This window comes from Hemitrygon akajei, chromosome 25 (assembly GCF_048418815.1).
Source record: "Hemitrygon akajei chromosome 25, sHemAka1.3, whole genome shotgun sequence".
Classification (NCBI taxonomy): domain Eukaryota; kingdom Metazoa; phylum Chordata; class Chondrichthyes; order Myliobatiformes; family Dasyatidae; genus Hemitrygon; species Hemitrygon akajei.
In genome coordinates, this window is record NC_133148.1 from 17,528,417 (window position 1) to 17,549,956 (window position 21,540).

Here is a 21,540-nt window from a genome sequence, read left to right on the forward strand (position 1 = left end):
TCATCACGCAACATGAAAGTAGAGATTATCTTTTTGTCAAGTCTTCAAATGTACTGTCTTCCCACACTGTTTCTTACCCTTACAAACGATTAACACATTACCTCCTCTTAAAGTACGAATACAATCTATATTCCCTATAGCCAATTTCAACATTGTAGTCAACTTAATGGGATTGATAGAAGGCAGCTGCTCTGGGTCAAATTTAAACAATAACTTAAATTCTTTTTTTCTCCCCCAAAATATTCCATACTTCCTCTCCATCACTTGAAATCATTCCAATAGTCTCTTTTTTCCGTTTTCCAGATTCAATTTCATTCCAACATCCTGCCAACGCGCACTTACCCGAACCTCCCACCTACAGCTTCTTTGCTAGATGCTCCTTACCTAAACCTGCACTATTTCCCAACATCCACAGCCAGCACCACTCCCGCCGGCGCACGGACCGAATGGAATTCGTTTAATTAGACGCCATTAACTAATTATTTCGCACAATTAAATGAGACGAAGGAATATTCAACATTCAGACCTTTATAGAATCTAATTAAGGAAGCTCTGAGAAGAACAGAAGAAAAGGGGTATGTACTAAAATGAACAACTTAACGATTTGATTGAATGATTACTCTGCAGTCCTGGGAGTTATTCTAGATTGCTCGATAACATTATTAAGGATCTAACTAAAACTCATGTGCGCCGATTTATAAAGCAAATCATCTCCTTTTTCGATGAATTATTTCTCTTTTTTGAGGGGTGTGGTGGTTGTGTTCGATACTAATGGTAACAGTAGGAATCTCATAGTATTTTTGGTCCTGTTTCAAGTCTCGATTTTGCCGGTGTAGGAACGAATTGGGCAACGACTCTTGCATACTTTAAAAAGTTATTTCAGCTGGAACTCTTTTTAACTTTCTATTGCGGCTGGTTTATCATACTTGCCGCGACCTTCGTTGGAAAGGAGAATCGTTGATAGTGCTATTTCTTTACAGATTAAACTCGATCACGAGAGGTCCCTCGACCGAGAAAGAAGCAAACATGGAAAATAGAGCCAAAATAATTCTGCCGGTCGGTGGGGCAAAACGCGCAGTTCCGATGGTTGCCGTGAACCCCACCCTTCGAATTGAAGAAGATGATGGTATAACTTAAAATAGCGTTTTTAATCGTTAAATTTCTAATCACTTTCTTGATTAAACGTCTCCGTGTTTAATGTAAACAGCTGAGTGATACAATACTACCTCACATATCCTTGTCGGCGTGGACGGGTTGAAGGGAGAGTTTCTGTGCTGTACAATACTATTTCTAAAGCAGTTTAACATTTCTGCAATATTTTTACTGTAATTTTGCCCTTTAGTATGTATGGTTTACAATAACCTGTTTCTCGAGAATAGGGAACTTCCGTTAAGATGGCGGCGCGTATACGCGCAGCAGCCTCGCAGAGGACCAACCAAAGGTTTTTTCTCTATTGTTACATATTTCTCTCCACAGTAAGACTCCAATGACTACACGTACGGCAGGTCCACCGTATCAGTGTGCTGCTTGTTGTTGGGAGTAGCCCAGGCTGGCTCTGCAGTTCAGAGAAAGTGAGTTCTCTGGCGAGTGGCCCAGTGGCCCACTGGGCTGAGAGAATCACTTTGGGCCAAGGAGGTCAGGCTACAGGAGGAGATGGATTGGGCTCAGAAGAGCTGACCTAGGTGCTTCCTGCTACTGGAAGGCACCAGAGTTGGTGTGTAGTGAATCCATGAGTGACTGTCTTGGACATTTCCTTTGCAATTGCAAGACCATGTTGGACATTGATTGCTGCAACCCTGCCTCCCTTATTTGGTGGAGAGACAGGCGGCAAGGTAGCAGTGTTGTCTCGGTTATATTGAGGACTAGGCCTCAGTCCTTGGGCTTGTGTTGTACTGCAGTACCTGGGCTTGGTTTGGGGGTGGGGTTGGCCTCTCCCTTCACTACTGCCCTCCAGTGTTAGGTCAGTAGAATTACAGGCTGGACTGCCAGGAACCATCACTTTGCGGGACTTGAAGGGTCTTGGCCTGAAACATGAACTGTACTTTTAGATGCTGCCTGGCCTGTGGAACTCCTCCAGCATTTTGTGTGTGTTAATTTGTGGAACTTGTCGCTTAGGGTCTGGGATTAAAATTGTGTTTTCTTATGTGACTCTGTTCCTTTATTTTCCCTTCTTTTGAGTGTGTGTTTTTGCACCTTACCTGTCTCATTCAGCTGTATCCATGTATGGTTTGAATAACAATTAAACTTGGTTTGATTCTACTAAATAACTTCCAAAAGTTACCACTGTCTTGGACTGAGTCGTGTTGGAATTGACCATGGTCAGCTCTCGAGTGCTGGAGCTCTGGTTAGCACTTAACCCCTTAATGTTTCAGTCAGGTTTGACTCTAAGTTTGCTGACCCCATTTAAATTATAATGCACTTGAAAGGATCCCATGTATTTTTCCCCCTCACACAAAGCTACAAATAGGCATATTTAAAAAGTAGCATCTATATAAACTGGGGAAAAATGAATATTGATTTCTAATAGGAATGTCAACTGATTCTACGGTAATTTCTGGAGACTGGAATTGTACTGGTTGAGGTTAGATCTTGTATAATTAGTGACCTGGAACTGCAGCAGACATCTACCCTCGCCCCATGTTCCCATTGCCATAACAGAGATGGAGTTCCTCTTGTTCTCACCTACCACCTCATGAGTCTTTACACCCAACACATCATCACAACTTCTGCCATCTTGAACGGGATCCTACTGCCAAACAAATCTTCACCTCCCTACCACCCGCTTTCTGCAGGGATCAGACCCTCTGTGATTCCTTTGTCCTTTCTTTCCTCCCCACTGATTTCCCTCCTGGCTGCATATTGCTGCAAGCAACAAATGCAACACCTGCCCATTTACCCCCCCTTGCCTCCAATCAGGGCCTCCTTTAACACAAGGAGGACAATCTCAGGGTGTCCTCGTGTTCCATCTAAGTAGCTTGCAGCCTTGTGTCATGAACATTGATTTCTCCTTACTGTAATTTTTCCCCTTGTATTCCCCACTCTGGCCTTTAGCCTCTTCTATTCACCTGCCTATCACCACCCCCTGGGCACCTCCTTCATTTCTCCCTTTGACCACTCTCTGCTCCGGCCCTTTTTACTTTCCTACCCACCTGACTTCACCTATTACCTTCTAGCTGTCCTCCGTCCCCTCCCCCAACTTTTTGTTCCGGCATCTTCCCCCTTCCTTTTCAGTCCTGAAGATGGGTTTCAGCCTGAAATGTCAACTGTTTATTCACTTCAGTAGAGGCTGCCTGACCCGCTCTGTTCTGCAAGCATTTTGTGTGTGTGTTGCTCTGGATTTCTGACATCTGTAGATTCTCATGTGTTTATAATATTCTAATTATGCTGTCTCCATTTTTAAACTCAGCTTGATTAACCGCTCCCTACAGTATTTATGAGAAGTAATGTGCTCATACAGTTAACAACCCTTGCCCTAACACCAAACTGGTATTGATAGCAGAGGAAAATTCACTTGGCTGTTCTGTTACATCCTGGTTTTATGTTGGCTTCATGCAGCGATCATTTCAGGGAACTGACACCTAGTCTGGGAAATTGTGTCTGGCCCTGAGTGGACGTCTCCTGTAAGATATTTGAGTAGATTAGAAGTGTGACATCTTGTAGCAGTACAAAACAATTAGTTGTGCTTGTATTGTAAGGAGTCTGTCTTTGCTGATGTGAGGAAACTGAAGTGATGTGACAGATATACACGCAACTGAGGCATATATAGGATAGACATTCCTTTAATCTGAAATGGACTAAAACTAAGGGTTGTAGGCTTAAGAAAAATGTGAAGGAGAAACTACAAACAAAATATTTTAATATCTGTAATGGGCTGCTAGTGGTAGTGGAGGCGGCAGGAACAGTAGCAATTTATTCGGAGAATTGCTTGAATGAGCAAGACGAAATTAATGCAGGGAAGTGTGATTAATATCGTTCAGCATAACGTGGCATTGACGGATTGGACCAAAAGATCTTCCTATGCAATACAAGTAACCATTTTAGAGATCTGGAGTGGTTTAATCCTGGTAGCATGTTTACTTAAATAATGCTGTGCATCTCCACAGTTTATTGTTATCTTTGAAAATTATACCATTATCTAGCCTGCCAACATTCTAAACCTGCCATAGATTTAGGTATTGCATATTTTGTAACTGTTAAATCTCCAAAGCAGTGCCTTTGAAACTTGGGCTCTTGCCAAAATCACTGCTACTTGCAATCTAATATGTTTTAGAAAATGTCAGTCTATTGGCTTCCCCTTCCCCAATTGTTTTCACAATGAAATGAGCTCCAAGATTAAATCCTAAAGTGAACCCGTACCTTGTTCAGATGAGGCCCATTTTTGTCACTGGCCTGAAGGTTGGTAGGCCACCAGACACATGTTGGTGCAGGTTTTAAATTTGGTCTTGACATAATATTTCATAACTGGCTACTTGCACTCCCTCAGTCACAGTTTGACTAATCATTTTGTGTTTTCTTTGCAGACGACGCAGCAAGTGTGGACAGTGAAATGTCTTTTGTCCGTGTTGACTCCCTGTCATTTACATCCTCGGCAGAAGTCACAGAAAATTCCTTCTCCCACTTTGGCAGTGCTGCATTGTCTCCAGACTTATTGGATGCTGAGGATATTTCAGACTCTGGGTGAGAACTAATTGGCCAGTACTTTTTCTGTTAGCCAAGTGATTAGCTGGAGCCTGTTGAAAGGATTGAAGAAAATTAGGCCTTCACAAAACGGGGAGCATAGATTTTTTTTTTAAATTGAAGGAAGATTTCTGTTGCTTTGTGTTCTTCTCTCACTGGATATTTCAAAAAAAAACTCCCCACAAGCTCTAACTCCCCAATAAAGTTTAATGAAATTACCCCTTGATGTTACTTTGTGTTGAAACATCAGAATGAAACTTCTCTGCACTAAGTATCCCCATTCCTTCCCACAGATCTTCCCACCACCAGTAAGACAATCGGTTTAACCATCTCCTGTAGGGTCCTTGCACAATCGCTGTAAGATATCATTGTGAAATATCAGTATATACATTTCCTTCATTGCATGAGGTCATGTTGGCCTTCTGAGCACAATTTAAAGGGACACACCAATCCTTCTAAATAAACATTACCTCATCTGTCACCCATTCCCACTGGAAGGTAATTGCTTTGTTCACCAAAAAATGGAGAATATTTTTTACAACCTGCAACTGTATTGTATTTGTTCTCCTGGTTGTGGTTGTCACAAGATACTTGTACAGTGGTCTGAGATTCAATTAGGGCTGTAGCAAATGTTCATAAATGAACTAGTCGCCCTTGCTCTATACTGAAAGCAAGCTTTCTGACCTTTCTGCTGGACTTGAGAAACTGAGTTACAGAGAAAGGTTGAATAGGTTAGGACTTTATTCCCTGGAGTGTAGAAGAATGAGGGGAGATTTGATAGAGGTGTATAAAATTATGATGGGTATAGATAGAGTGAATGCAAGCAGGCTTTTTCCACTGAGGCCAGGGGAGAAAATACCAGAGGACATGGGTTAAGGGTGAAGGGGGAAAAGTTTAAAGGGAACATTAGGAGGGGCTTCAAAGTGGTGAGAGTGTGGAATGAGCTGCCAGATGAAGTGGTAAATGCGGGCCCACTTTTTACATTTAAGATAAACTTTGACAGGTACCACTCTCATCCATGTATGGAGGGATATGGGCCAGGTGTAAGTCAGTGGGACTAGGAAGAAAAATGGTTTGGCACAGCCAAGGAGGGCCAAAAGGCCTGTTTCTGTGCTGTAATGTTCTTTGGGTCATGTTGGCCTTGTTTCATTTAATATTTGAATATCCTGAACAAATTAGTACTTGATGGTAGGGCTCAGTTTCTTCAACACTGATTTATTTATATCAAAAAAATCAAGCCCCATGAAGTGTTTGTTTCATCTCTCATCTTATTACTACTGTCAGGGAAGATATCCAGGAGCCTGAAGAGCCAAACTCAACAATTTAGAAACTGCTTCTTCCCCTCTGCGATCAAACTTCGGAATGGTCTATGAACACTACCTCTTTTGCACTGTTTTTATTTCAACTTGGAGATTTTGTTATGCCTGCACTGCACCAGTGACAGAAACCAACAAATGCCATGACTTGTACCAGAAACATTAAATCTAATTGTGGAAATCCTGAAATAAAAACAGTATCAGAAATATTCAGCAGGTAAGGCATAATTTGTGGAAATGAACATGATTAATACTTCAGAGTTCAAAGTAAAATTTGTTATCAGAGTACATGCATATTACCACATACAACACTTTTTTTTCTGTGGGCGTACTTAACAAATCTGTAGAACAGTAATTGTAAACAAGGTAAACTATACAAATGCAGATATAAAGAGCACGAAACAACAAAACACTCCTAGTGAGACCATTGGTTGTCGGAACACCAGAAATACAATGAGTGTAGCTATCCCCTTTTGTTCACGAGCCTGATGGTTGACGGGTAGTTAATATTCTTGAACCTGGTGGTGCGAGTCCTGAAGCACTTGTGCCCTCTACCTGAGGGTGGTAGCGGCAAGTAAAGAGCATAGCCTGGATGGTGAGGATCTTTGAGTGCTGCTTTTCTATGGCAATGTTTCATGTCGATATGCTCAATGGTTGGAAGGCTTTTACTCGGTGATGTACTGGACCGAATCCACTATCTTTTGTAGGATTTTCTGCTCAAAGGCATTAATGTTCCAATACCAAGCTGTAATGCAGCCAGTCGACACACATTCCACCACATATCGATAGAAGTTTATCCAAGTTTTTGATGACATGCTGAATCTCTGCAGACTCCTGAGGAAGTAGGGGTGCTTTCTTTGCAATTTTATTTGTATGATGAGTCCAGGTCATGTCCATGAAACATATTTTCACCTCTTCTAAACTTGTCTGATTCCCAAATGTACATGCATGATTTGCGACCTCTGCTTTCACTCTGCACCCTGCTTTGCTGAATACTGTACTAAAATTCCAATGTTAACCTTTCTCTGCCTCAGGCTGGCTTCTTTGGACAGAAGTCTATGCTTCAGACTGCGGGACTTCCTCATCTCCCAGAATCACTTCTAGTATTTTGGTTTCTCACAATCTCGCCATATCTGTTGATTTATGATTTAGAACAAACTTTATTTGCTCCACAGATGCTTCCTTCGCGTTTCTGGCATCACCTTTGATTTTCAGTTCCTTTAATTCAGATGCCTGGAAACTGTTCAATAAATGTCTAACGTGGGAAGATTATTGCAATCAGTTGACCACTTCAACATCATTCTGAATTCTTGCTTTGATAAAAATAAATCCTATTTTATCAGGGGCACCTCAACTACTACATCAGGGAATCGTGAGGAATTTATGATACACCGAAGGCCAAGGCTGACACAACCCAAGACTCCGATGGTACTCAAGTAAGTTAAAGACCAAAATTCACTTGTTCTTTGAATATAAAGCATTGCAGTTAGCTAATACTAAGATTGAAACAAGTAGTTGCATAGTTCATCCTCTGAACACGTGAGCGAATTATCCTTTATACTTGACAAAAATTAGGTTTGTTTCTAATTAAAGTCTGCAGTAAATCTCTTGGTACAGAACAGCGTTGTCTTCTGAATAGGAAAGTAATTGGAATCAGGCTTATTATCACTGGTTTGTGTTGTGAAGTTTGGTAACTTAGCAGCAAAATGCAATACAAGATGATAATAGAAAGAATAAATAACTCCATTACACTAAGTATGTACAAACCCCATTTCCAGAAAAGTTGGGATATTTTCCAAAATGCAATAAAAACAAAAATCTGTGATATCAATTCACGTGAACCTTAATTCAACTGACAAAAGTACAAAGAAAAGATTTTCAGTAGTTTTACTGACCAACTTAATTGTATTTTGTAAATATACACAAATTTAGAATTTGATGGCTGCAACACAGTCAACAGAAGTTGGGACAGAGGCATGTTTACCATTGTGTTACATCACCTTTCCTTTTAATAACACTTTTTAATCGTGTTGGAACTGAGGATACTAATTGTAGTAGATTTGCAATTAGAAATTTTGTCCATTCTTGCTTGATACAAGACTTCAGCTGCTCAACAGTCTGTGGTCTCTGTTGTCTGATTCTCCTCTTCATGATGCGCCATACATTTTCAATAGGAGATAGATCTGGACTGGCAGCAGGCCAGTCAAGCACATGCACTCTGTGTCTACAAAGCCACGCTGTTGTAGCCCGTTGAGAATGTGGTCTGGCATTGTCCTGCTGAAATAAGCATGGACGTCCCGGGAAGAGACGTCACCTTGATGGCAACATATAGCTCTCTAAAATCCTAATGTACGCCTCAGTCAATGGTACCTTCACATACATGCAACTCACCCATGCCGTGGGCACTGATGCACCCCCATACCATCACAGATGCTGGCTTTTGCACCTTTCACTGATAACAATCAGGATGGTTGTTTTCATCTTTGGCACAGAGAACTCGACGCCCGTTTTTTCTGAAAACTAGCTGAAATGTGGACTCATCTGACCACAGTACACGGTTCCACAGTCTTTCGGTCCATCTGAGATGAGCTCGGGCCCAGAGAACTCGCCGGTGTTTCTGCATAGTTGATGTATGGCTTCCTCCTTGCGTAATACAGTTTCAAGTTGCATTTCTGGATGCAGCGACGGACTGTGTTAAGTGACAATGGTTTTCCGAAGTACTCCCGAGCCCAGGTGGCTATAATTGTCACAGTAGCATGACGGTTTCTTAGGCAGTGCCGCCTGAGGGTTCGAAGATCACGTGCATTCAACAGTGGTTTCCGACCTTGCCCTTTACGCACTGAGATGTCTCTGAATTCTCTGAATCTTTTCACAATATTATGTACTGTAGATGTTGAAAGACCTAAATTCTCTGCAATTTTGCATTGGGAAATGTTCCTTTTGAACTGACTAACAATTCTCTCTCGAATTTTGGCATAAAGGGGTGAGCCACGACCCATCCTTGCTTGCAAAGACTGAGCCTTTGATGGACGCTACTTTTATACCCAGTCATGATTCCTCACCTGCTACCAATTAGTCTGCTTAATGTGGAGTCTTCCAAACCGGTGTTACTTGAATATTCTGTGCACTTTTCAATCTTATTTTAACTCTGTCCCAACTTTTGTTGAGTGTGTTGCAGCCATCAAATTCTAAATTTGTGTATATTTACAAAATACAATTAAGTTGGTCAGTAAAACAATTGAAAATCTTTCCTTTGTACTTTTGTCAGTTAAATAAAGGTTTACGTGAATTAACATATCACAGATTTTTGTTTTTATTGCATTTTGGAAAATATCTCAACTTTTCTGGAAATGGGGTTTGTATACTAAATAGATTAAAAATAGTGCAAAACAATTTTTAAGTGAGGTAGCGTTTATGGATTCGATGTTCATTTCAGAATTAGATGGCAGAAGGGAAGAAGCTGTTCCTGAATCACTGAGCGTGTGCTTTCAAGCTTCTGTACCTCCTTCCTAGTACCCAAGATGGAGCTGATTAATTTTGCAACTTAATTTCTTTAAGTCCTGTGCATTAGCTTCCCTCCTCCCCTTACCAAACACTGATGCAGCCTGTCAGAATGCTGCCCATAGTTCATCTATAGAAGTTTTCAAATATTTTAGGTGACAACAAAATCTCTTCAAACTCCTAATGAAATATAGCCACTATCTTGCCACCTTTATAGCTCCATCGATATGTAGGAGATTCAAATTTTGTCATTGCATTTGGCTTCAGAATCCACTGTAGGAACAGACCCTTCAGCCGCTGAGTCCACTACCATTAGCATTCCTTCTGCATTCTTAATTTGCTTGCTCCATGTTCAGATTGTCAGAATAGCTTGCGCCATCGAAGGTCTGCTTTCCACTGTCACAGATGGCCCAACACACACCTCAATCATCTAGTATCGATCTGACTTTGTTTCAAGTATCTACATTGAGGATCTAGGAATACAACTCCTCTACCACCCATCTGTTGATTTGAAGTAATCAGGATTGTGCAAACTTGTCAATGTCTACATTGGAATTGCTCTTTTAAACATCTGTGTTGCAGCCATCACTTGACAAGATTCACCTTCCTTGAGCCAGAGCTCCAAACATCCAGTCCTTCATGCTCCCCTGCACTGGTGCATTGGACTCCGTTTGATTGCTGACTTAGATTGGCCTACTTGTTGTCTCAGCTTGAACTGCTACTCTGATCTCTCAAACAATTGTAATAGTATATACTTAATATGGGCAAATTGTATTGGAGCAGATGGGCACAATCATCGATTTCATGGACCAAAGGTCCCACTTCTGTGGTGCATGATTTTGATACCAAACTGCTGCCATAGGACAAGACTTTGAATGATTTGTGGGTTGAGACTGCTTTTTGGAACTAGTTTAAAAATTACAATTGATAGTCTTGGCATTTCAGGACATAGTTTCTTGAACAGGATGGTCTTTGGTAGACTTTGTATTGAATTACAGTTATGGCAGCTGAAAACTGGCTCTGAACCAAATCTGTCTCCTGGAATTGTAATTGTGCAGTTTCATGGTCATTCTGTGACTAGTATTTAAATTTTCAGGAATACACATTTGGGATGGGAAAAGTAGGAATGACCTGACTAGTCTTGATATAGTTGATGTCAATTGCCAGAGCATCGAAAAGCTGAACCATTATTTCTGTTGCCTTCAGGCGAAGCAAAACGAACCAAAGGTCAATGAGTTCCGAAGAACGAGAGCTGTTACTAATTTCTCAGTTACAAAGAGAAACAGAAGAGCACAGAAAGCTCAATGAGGCAATGTACCTTTCAATTTTTTTCAGAGGTAAAGCATTAGCTTACGATTGTTAACTACCTGCTCAGTTCTACCTGCAGTGATTATAAAAGTTATATGTGATATTTCACATTTTAATGGCATCTGTACTTGTTGCAGTTAAACTGGTCATCAGATGGGGGTGGTTGAGTATCTAGGAACATATTGACATAAAATGATGTCGTGAGCTTCAATCGTATGCAAAATTGAAATTGATGGTGTAATGTACTAGCTGAGATGCAAGTCCATTGTTCCAATACAGTATCTATTCCAACTTTCTGCTTTGCTGAACAAATTATTTGTTATCTGTGTTTTGACCTAGGTCTGGTTTAGAACTGTATTGAAGATCAAACTTGTGCTGATTTGCACTCGGTTATCGAGAGGCTAGTCTTCAAATAACATTGATTCACCATGTCCTCTATTTTCCATGGTTCCTCCTTTTACTGCCAGTCATCCTGTCAGAATAGGCCGGAAGAAATTTGACTTTGCGTTATTACAGAACCAATATGATAAATGCGCACAAACGATATAGGCCGCCTCTTGCCTTTTGCACCTATCAGTTTCTGACTTCATACCCGTCCCCACCCATCCAACTTCCCACTCACCTAGTAATCACCTGCTAGCTTGTACTATCTCCCCTGCTTCCAGCTTCCCCTACTTTTCCAGTCTTGAAGGGTCTCTCCCCAAGACATCAACAGCTTCTTCTCCATAGATGCTGACTGACCTACTGAATTCCTTCATTTTTGTGTGCTACTCTGGTTTTCCAGCATCTGCAGAACCTCTTGTTTATGATGTGCTAAATAGCTAGTTTGCTACGGTGGCAGTAGTTATACGATAGGTATTTTGCATCATTCTTCATTGCGGAAGACACTAGCAGTATGCCAGAAGTTCAGAAGGGTTAGGGAGCAGAAGTGAATGTAGTTGCTATTATTGGGGAGAAGATGCTTGGGAAAATGAAAGTTCTGAAGGTAAAGTCACCTAGACCAGATGAACTACAGCCCAGAGTTCTGAAAGAGGTAGCTGAAGCGATTGTGGAGCATTAGGAATGGTCTTTCAAGACTCACTAGTTTCCGGAATAGTTCCAAGGATCTGGAAAATTGCAAATGTCACTTCAGTCTTTAAGGGCGGGAGGTAGACGAAGGAAATGTTTGGCCAGTTAGCCAAAATTCAGTGGTTGGGAAGATGCTAGAGTCAATTGTTAAGGATGTGGTTTTGGGCTGCTTCAAGGCACATGATAAAAGCCAAAATCAGCATGGTTTCCTTAAGGGAGAACTTTTCCTGACAAATCTGATAGAATTCTTGAGGGAACAGCAAGTAGAATGGACAAAGAAGAATCTGGATGTTGGATTTTCAGAGGACTTTAACAGCTGCATGAGGCCCATGGTACTACAGAAAAGAAACAAGTATGGTTAGCATGGCTGATTGGCAAGAGGCAGAGTGGGAATGAAGGGAGCCTTTTCTGACTGGCTGCCAGAGTCTAGTAGTGTTCTATAAAGTTTGGTGTTGGGATTACTTTTTATGTTGAACGTCACTGATTATTGATGATGGAACTGATGGCTTTGTAGCGAAGTTTGTGGACAATGTGAAGATGGCTGGAGGGACAGGTAGTGATGAGGAAGCAAAGGCTGCAAAAGGACTTGGACAGATGAAAAGAATGGGCAAAAGTGGCAAATGGAATACAGTGTCGGAGTATATGGTCATGTACTTTGGTGGAATGAATAAAAACATAGACCATTTTCTAAACAAGGAGAAAAGTCAAGAATGTTTCTGACAGTGGTAGCAACCTTCAGCATTTTCTAGTTTGTGCATCTTGATATTGGGAAGGTGCATTTGGATCACCATTCTCTGATTAATCCTTCTAGTGCTCTTTGATCTGATCTCTCCTCTTGGTCTCCTCTAAAACAGCATCTGATGAATCCTCTGCTTTCATAATGCCATTGGCTCTTTTTCGGGCTTCTAATCATCCAGCTGGGCTTTGGTCTTTGCATCTACTTTTACAAACAGCTTTTTGTCTTGCACTTAAAGTTCATGCAATAACCTTAATGCACACAGAGTAGATACTGGTTCTTTATACTCACAGAAACCAAATGCTTGCAACTTCTCAAGTTCCTTGAACTCTTCCAGCTTAAAACCGAGCCATATTTTGCAAGTAACTGCATGATTAACATATCAGAAGCTTTCTGAGATATGTTGCCTACAAAAATAATTCTAGTCAGACCACCACTTTGTTACTTTCAAGTATTACGTACCCCGTCACTGGGTTAATAGACCAGCAGAAATTGAATGATACGTTGGAGTCTGGTGGTACTGTAACTAAAGGTGTTTATTAGTAAACTAAACAATACAGTATCAAAAATGCAAATATACGTAAAACAGGTTAGCAATAATAAAAACAAGTGTAGGAATAATCAACAGTGAAAAACAAGCTCTAAGTCTAGGGGTAAATGAATTGTCATAAGAGAATATAGTTCAGTTTAGTTCGTGCTGAGGTAGTTGTTGGGTTGCAATGTTGGAGAGAGCGAGAGAGAGATGAGCAGCTGCAGCAGGCAAACCTTCCGTTGTCGTCTTGTTCAGTTGTACTGATGTGGCCATTTGGTTGTGATCCCTCCGTTCGTGGCTAGACCGTTCTTCCGTGGTGGGCTCATCGCTCTGGCATGAGTGGACACACAAGCCCCCCACCAGCCCTGCCATCAGACTGAGCTTTGTGACCATTCTCCTGACTTAGTCCTCTAAGCCCCCACCTTCCTGTGGGTGCACAACATTCTTGCAGTATCTCGTGGCATGTCTGAGGGTGTCTCCCCAGATCCGTCTTTTATCCCCATTGACGGCGTATCAGCCATCCATCAACTCAATATGTCCATGTCCATCAAACTAGGCCACTCCCTGCTGTCTCAGCAAGAATGTTAACGAGCAAAAGAAGTGTCCTTGTAGCAAAAGATTGTTTACCTTTTCATCAGTGAAGACGCCATAATACATAAATCAGTCGTCTCTCTCATCTGTAGCAGATCCCTTTACCTCTGTTCTCTCTCTCTCTCCTCCTTCTTGTCCTCCTTCTCCTTCCTTCCTCCCCCCCCCCCCCCCCCGGGAAGCTCTGGACCCCATTTCCATCTGGTTTGTTCAGCACACATAACACAAGCATGGTCCAATATGTTTTCCAATCAGGCACAGGGGTTGCCACCAACACCTAGTTATTGAAAAATGCAGCACAAACAAGCCCTATGGACCATAGTCTGTGCTGAACCATTTAAACTGCCCACTCCTATTCATTGCACTGGGGTAATAGCCCTTCATACACCTACCATCCATGTACCTATCCAAGCTTCTCATAAATGTCAAAATAGAGCTCACATGCACCACGTGCTGTCAGCTAGTTCCACATGTTCATGTCCCTCTAAATGAAAATGTTTCCCTTGAACTTTTCGCCCTTAACCCATGACCTCTAGCTGTAGTCCCACCAACCTGCTTGCATTTAATCTATCTATACCCCTCTTAACTGTGTATACTTTTATCAAATCTTCTGTCTTCTATGCTTCAAGGAATAGTCTTAACCTATTCAATCTTTCCATATAACAAAGGTCCTCCAGACCCAACAACATTCTTGTAAATTTTCTCTGTACTTTATCAAACTTGCATCTTTCCTGAGGGTAGGTGACCAAAACCACACACAATTCTCCAAATTGGGCCTCACCAATATCTTGTACAATTTTAACTTAACATCCCATCTCCATACTCAATTTGATTTATGAAAGCAATGTGCCAAAAGCTTTCTTTACAACCCTATAAAACTGTGCCACTTTCAATGAATTATAGACCTATATTCCCAGATCCCTTTGTTCTACCACACTCATTAGTACTCATTAGTACCACACTCCTCACTGTGTAAGACCTATTCTGGTTGGTCCAACCAAAGTGCAACACTTCGCATGAAATTCCATCTGCCATTTTTTCCAGCTGATCTAGATCCCTCTGCTAACCATGATAATTGTCTTCGCTGTACATTGTACTCATTTCTTGGTGTCATCAGCAAATTTGCTGCTCCAGTTAACCACATTATCATCCAGATCATGAATATAGATGACAAACCACAATGGACCCAACACCAATCTCTGCGGCACTCCACTAGTCACTAATTAATGCCCTTCCTTTGGACAACATTGGTGGTGTGGAGAGGGGAGACTTGTAGCTTGGGCAACTGCCGGTCTTCCTTTTTTTTAAAAAAAAAAAAAAAAAAAAAACAAAACCTTCCCCAGGCTTGCATCCTGGAAACTTTGCAAATTGCAAATCCGTGAACTATAAAGACTAACGGAGGCCTACTACTAGTCACTGGCCTCTAGTCAGAGAGGCAATTGTCTACTACCATTCTCTGGCTTCTCCCACAAAACCAATTTACCAGACAGACAGACATACTTTATTGATCCCGAGGGAAATTGGGTTTCATTACATCTGCGCCAACCAAGAATAGTGTAGAAATATAGTAATATAAACCATAAATAATAATGTTAATCATGCCAAGTGGAAATAAGTCCAGGACCAGCCTATTGGCTCAGGGTGTCTGACACTCCGAGGGAGGAGTTGTAAAGTTTGATGGCCACAGGCAGGAATGACTTCCTATGATGCTTAGTGTTACATTTCAGTGGAATGAGTCTCTGGCTGAATGTACTCCTGTGCCTAACGAGTACATTATGGAGTGGATGGGAGTCATTGTCCAAGATGGCATGCTTGAATCTTGAATGCCAAGTGACTGAACCACCTTCACCAACCTTCTCAAATGCCTTGCTAAAGTCCATGTACACAACATCCACTGTCTTGTCTTCAACTTTCCTGGCAACTTCCTCAAAACTAAGATTAATTAGACATGATTGACCACTCAAAGCCATGCTGCCTGACCTTAATCAGTCCATGTCTATCCAAATACTTGTATATCCAATCTGTTAGGATACCATCTAATAACTTTCCACTACTGATGTCAAGCTCACTGGCCTATAATTTCGTGGTTTATCATCTTAGAGCCTTTCGTAAACGGCAGAACAGTACTGGCTATCCTCCAATCCTTTAGTACCTAAACTGTCACTAAGGATGCTTTGAGTATCTCTGCTAGGGCCATGACAATTTCGATACTTGCCTCCTGCGGTGTCTGAAGGAGCACTTTGTCGGACCCTGGGGGTTTGTACACCCTAACTTGCCTCAAGACAGTGAACGTCTCCTTCTCTGTAATCTGTCATCAACGAATTTAATGCCATTTTGCTTGCTTCTGTAGACTGTCGGCCAGATGCAAAAATGTATTTAAGATCTCCCCCAGCTCTTTTGGCTCTGTACATGTATTACCATTCTGATTTTCCGGAAGACCAATTTTGTCTCTTGTAATCCTTTTGATCCAACATACCTGTAGAATCCCTTAGTATTCTCCTTCACCTTGTCTGCTAAGACAATCTCATGCCTTCCTGATTACTTAAGTGTTCTCTTGAATTGTATTTTACAAGTACCTCATTTGTCCTATCTGTCTATACCTGCAATGCACCTTTTTTTTTTCTTAAGCAGGTCCTCAATATCTCTTGAAAACAAAGGTTCCCTACACCTAGGAAAGAAAATCTGCAGATGCTGGAAATCCAAGCAACACATACAGAATGCTGGAGGAACTCGGCAGGCTAGGCAGCATCTATGGAGGGATTTTTTAAAAACTATTGTTGACGCTTCTGAGACCCTTTGATAGGACTGGAGATAAAAAGATGAGGAGTAGATTTAAAAGGTGGGAGGGGAGAGACAAAGTGATAAATGTGACTGGGAGGGGGAGGGTTGAAGTAAAGCTGGGAAGTTCATTGGTGAAAGAGATACAGGGTTGGAGAAGGGAGAGTCTGATAGAGAAAAGAAGGCCATGGAGCACCCAGGGGGATGCATAGATGAGTTGAGATGAAAGTGGGGGGCAATTACTGTAAGCTCAAGAAATCTATGTTCGTGCCATCAGGTTGTAGGCTACCCAGATGAAATGTTAAGGTATTGTTCCTCCAACCGGAGTGTGGTTTCATCGCGATCGTAGGGGAGGCCATGGATTGACATATCGGAATGGAAATATGAAGTGGAATTAAAATGGGTGGACACTGGGAGATCCTGCTTCTGGTGGATTGAAAATAGTTGCTCAGTGAAACGGCTCCCTACACCTATATCTTGCATTGTTATTCTGATAGGCAAATAGAAGCTTTTGTACCTTTGAGTGCCTCCCACTTCACAAGTACATCTTTGCCAGAAAGCAGCCTGCCACATCCACATTTGCCAGATCATTTCTAACCTATCAGCATTGGCCTTTCTCCAATTTAGAATCTGTTTGTCCTCTGGGCAATGGTTCATGGAGTTTGAGAAGGAGAAATTTGAGGCATGATCCAGTACCTTAATTCATTTTCAATTGGCTTCATTACAGGGAATTGTAGCATGCAAATTGTGGATGGATCTCTAATCAGGTGGTTGTTGTCTCAGCCAATCAGGCCCTCCCAATGCTGAACTTTGTTTTTGCCACAAGCTCAATGTGACTTGTTGGTTCTTGTATTTCACTGTCATGACTGTTGTTCCAACAGGAATTGTCTTTTCTCCAGTACAAGTTCTTAGCTGGATATTTGCAGGCTTCAGTTTAGTATCTTTGAAATGCAGCTCATTTGTGGAATGTGTGAAATAGTGGAACCAGAGTCTACTTCCCCTCTAATTGCCATTCACTTCTGCTGTGCTTGTCTCCTGTTAGTTTTCAAATTGTAAATCTCAACACTAGCCAATCCTGTCACCCATCATTATCAGGTTTTCTCTTCAACAGCATGAACTTTTTGAAACTGCAGCTTGACTTTGATCTTCTGTGCAGTCCATTTATTTTTTTTATCTGCCCAATATGCCCTTTTGTATGCGACCTACTTTGTTGTATCTTCAAGTTTCACCATTTGTTGGGTGCCATATGATGTAGGTGGTCATAGCCTATCCATGACCATTACTGGCAAATTTTTCTACAGAAGTGGTTTACTGTTGTCTTCTAGGCAGTATCTTTAGAAGACAGGTGGCCTTGAACACAAAATTGTCAGTAGCCACATAACCTTGATTTGTGATGTGCACCAGAAGTTCAAACAACCACCCACCACTTGCTCCCATGGCTTCAAGAGATCCTGATCAGGGGCTGACGGGTGCTGCACCTTGCCCAAGGGTAACTGACACTTTAGCAGAGGAATGAGCATCTTCTACCTCCTTTGGCAGAGAAGAATGCTTTCTTTTAAGACTAAATGATCTCTTATTTCATTAGTCTCATTACCCGAACTGACAATAACTCAATCACTTCAGCTCAGCCACAATTTTTTGTTTTTGATTCTGCTTACGAAACCCAAAGCTTTCTGCAATCAACAATGGCTTTGGTTCTAAGTGCTTCTGACAGTATTGGCAAAGCTCATTTCCATTGGCTTCGTTGGAGTAGTCAAACTTTGAAGAAAGCTGTGCTTTTTAAACCCAATGCACTTAGTAAAATTGGTATTCATTTCTCATTTGCTTCCAATAGCTCGGTATGTATGAACCAATTACCTGTTGTGTAATCAAATTCGTAAATCTTTCTGACATAGCCAGCCATTTTAGCTTTTATCTGATTATCATCACCCAGTACTCTTTATAAACCCATGAATTCCTCCCTCTACTGATTACTTTTTTTTAAGGCTCAATCATGCCTTCCCTTCTGACATATAAGCACTGTGCTGCTTTTTTTAAGCTTGACCCATCTCCGCATGCGCTGGATTTTTTGTTTTAATTCAGCCATTCATCACTGAATGTCTTTTTCAAACCTCTCCCGGTGCTTTAACAAGCTTGTTAATGGATTCATTTTAAAAGTACCTTTCCACCAATGTTATGTTTTGTAACTTCAAAACATTAAACTAATCAAAAGGAAGACCGGAGTCTGAAATGCAGGTCTTAGTTTGCTTAAACGAGGCATGCATGATTCACTTGGTGGCACGATAACATGTGCAATGTGTGTATTTGTACATATAGTCTGTAATGAATTATTTAAACAAGAATTCTTGATCAAACAATATAAATATGGTTACTCATATTACTGGAATGTTACACAACAGTAAGGAGGGTAAAGGCAATTCTAGCATTCTTTTTGAGAGGACGAGAATATACAAAGCCTCTGCTTTACATTTTTGCTTTTAAGGTACTGGTGAGACCTCACTTGGAGTATTGTGAGCCGTTTTGGGCCCCTTAAAAATGGATGTGTTGATCAGGGTTCAGAAGATGTTCATGAAAGATTCTGGGAATGAAAGGCTTATCATATGAGGAGCATTAATGGCTCTAGACCTTCCTTGCTGGAAGTTAGAGTTATGGCATCTCATTGAAAGGCCTAGATAGTGCATGTGGAGAGGATGGTTCCTATTGTGGACAAGTCAAGGACAAGAGGACACAACCTTGGATGAGAGGGATGTTCATTTAGAAGGTAGATGAGGAATATCTTTAGCCAGAAGATGGTTTATCTATGGAATTTGTTGCCACAAGTGGCTGTGGAGGCCAGGTCATTGGGTATAAGGTGGAGATTGATAGATTTATTGATCAGTCAGGGTGTGAAAGGTTACAGGAAAACAGGAGAATGGAGTTGAAAGGGAAATGGATCAGCCATGATGCCATGACTCAATGGACCAAATGGGTTAATCCTGCTTCAGTGGTCTTGCTGATTGTTGATTAGACTCCTGAGATTTGAAGTAGGAAATGTTACAATAACGTTAATCTTCCACCCTTTACCATACTTTGACCCTCCCCCAAAATTATTAGGTCACATCATAACAAGATCTTCAGTTCCAGCTGCTGACACTCTATCTAAAGCCAGCTTACCCAGAGTGCAACAAGAATACAAAGAGTTTAACTTTGTCAATGAACTCCGCAAATATCCACTATTGGTGAGTAATCTATCACGTTCTATAATAACTGGAACAAGTTGGCTTACTCAGGTGCCAATTGCTGTCTGAGGGTTCATTCCTCAAGTGTGGATTTACAGAACATCTCATTGATTTTATAAATAAGATTGCATTTGACTTCAACTCTCGTATTGGTTTCCTATTTGTAAATATCGCCAGTAGGTATACAAGTATTATGCTCTTAAGAATAAATCATTATCACTTCAAGGAAAATCACTGAACAGGGTTCTGATCATTAAACCAAGTCAGCAATACATTCCAGAATATCTAAGGTGTATTCTCTTATCAACTTGCAGAACGATGGGCTGACCCAACTGATACAGTGTAATGTAGTAGTTGTCCAATGGCCAAAATGACCTTTTGCGAATAAATATCATCCTCAAATATTAAGTGCTCACTTTATTTCATGCAAAAACTGTTTTATTGACCATAAAAATTAAGTGGATACTTAATGTTTGATTCAGGTTTCCACATTCCTTGCCAAAAAAAATCTTTTCTTAAAAATCTGTCAAACTGCACTATTGGAGCAAAAGGTTTGTTTCTGCAGCTTAAGAATCTAACATCTGTAGTTTTCTCTATTGTAATTCCTTGTGCTCCTTTAAAGCTTTAAGTAAGATGCCTGTGTAGTGATGAGAGGCGATAAGCTCTCAACCTTCAAGTCCCAGAGTAGTTGTACTCCAATTGCAGGTGTTCACACTTTAAGAGCAAACATTCCAGGTCAATATTTGAAGTGACAATACTTTATTCTGAGCAAATTTGGTAGTTGGAAATATGAGTGCAGGCATTAAAGGTATCTCAGTGAACAATGTGCGATTAGACTTGACATTTTTAAGAGTAATCACAGTGAAGAATTGTTTGGAAGAATGTTCCCATAACATCTTATTGAACCTTGAATTAAGCTTCTGTATTATTTGTTCCAGACACCAATGAAGAAAGAGTGCACAGTACCAAAGCCATTCTCCCTGTTAACAAGTGCAAGGAAAGAGTGCAGAAAGACATGTGTCGACCAGTATGTCTCAGTGGCAGAGTACATTAACAAACTTCAACACTATACACAACCAAGAAGCCGCAGACGGCCCATTTGCCAGGAAACATCAGCTACTGTACTTGACTGTATCCAGGCTCCAGTTCCTGATACGCCATCTGAAATCTGATCTAACTAGTCCTTCCATGGTTTGGTCCTTTTCAAAATCTGGTTCATTGATGAATACTTGAAATGTCTGGATTTTTGAATGAAATTACATCACACTATTCAGGTTAACTAAGTTGGGCGTTTTACTGGGCAGTACTGAAACATTTTATAGAGTGTGCTATTTTTACCCATTGCGTGAATTCACACTGCATGACCTGAATTGTTAGAGCAATAGATTTTTTTTTCTGACAATAAGACATTCACTGTTGTAATGAATTTTAAGATTAAAAACATTTGAATAAAGATAATATTAGACACTATAGCTGGGATTTGTTTTAAGCTGTTAGAAATTTGTACAGTGATTTAAGACATGCAGACAAATGAGTCCCAATTAGTATAGTTTAACTTGGATCATGTTGCAATTTTTGAGGCAATTAATCAATCTTGCAAGTAGAACAGTTACACTTACCCCCACTGGCTAAGAGGTGTAGAAATTAACTGTTAAGTTATCAAATATTTATAGTTGTCAGTACAGTCTGACATGCAAGAAGACCAATGATGAGTGTAAACAAAAGTACACTCCAGATGCTGTGGTCAAATCAAGACGTCAAACAAGTTGGATGAACTCAGCAGGTCGGGCAGCATCTGTTGAAAGAAGCAGTCAATGT

The 21,540-nt window shown here is 40.9% G+C and overlaps 1 protein-coding gene across 2 annotated transcripts; it reads left to right on the plus strand.

Annotated features, from left to right (window-relative positions):
* Nucleotides 1–420: 420 nt before the first annotated feature.
* On the plus strand, nucleotides 421–21,182 carry LOC140716419 (targeting protein for Xklp2-like). Of its 2 annotated transcripts, none has more exons than XM_073029131.1 (7): nucleotides 421–575; nucleotides 981–1,126; nucleotides 4,521–4,677; nucleotides 7,337–7,429; nucleotides 10,701–10,831; nucleotides 19,598–19,722; nucleotides 20,661–21,182. In XM_073029131.1, the coding sequence occupies exons 2-7, from the start codon at nucleotides 1,027–1,029 to the stop codon at nucleotides 20,892–20,894; spliced, it is 840 nt and encodes a 279-aa protein (XP_072885232.1). In that variant the 5' UTR covers nucleotides 421–575; nucleotides 981–1,026; the 3' UTR covers nucleotides 20,895–21,182. The 2 variants fall into 2 exon arrangements, with proteins under 2 accessions (XP_072885232.1, XP_072885233.1); XM_073029132.1 differs by lacking the exon at nucleotides 421–575 and adding an exon at nucleotides 747–774.
* Nucleotides 21,183–21,540: the final 358 nt, after the last annotated feature.

Bases quoted from the DNA above. Each gene is read 5' to 3' on its own strand.
- LOC140716419 (XM_073029131.1), top strand. From the start codon at position 1,027: ATGGAAAATAGAGCCAAAATAATTCTGCCGGTCGGTGGGGCAAAACGC. The intron at 1,127-4,520 runs GTATAACTTAAA...TTTTCTTTGCAG, and splicing joins TCGAATTGAAGAAGATGATG to ACGACGCAGCAAGTGTGGAC. The intron at 19,723-20,660 runs GTGAGTAATCTA...TATTTGTTCCAG, and splicing joins TCCGCAAATATCCACTATTG to ACACCAATGAAGAAAGAGTG.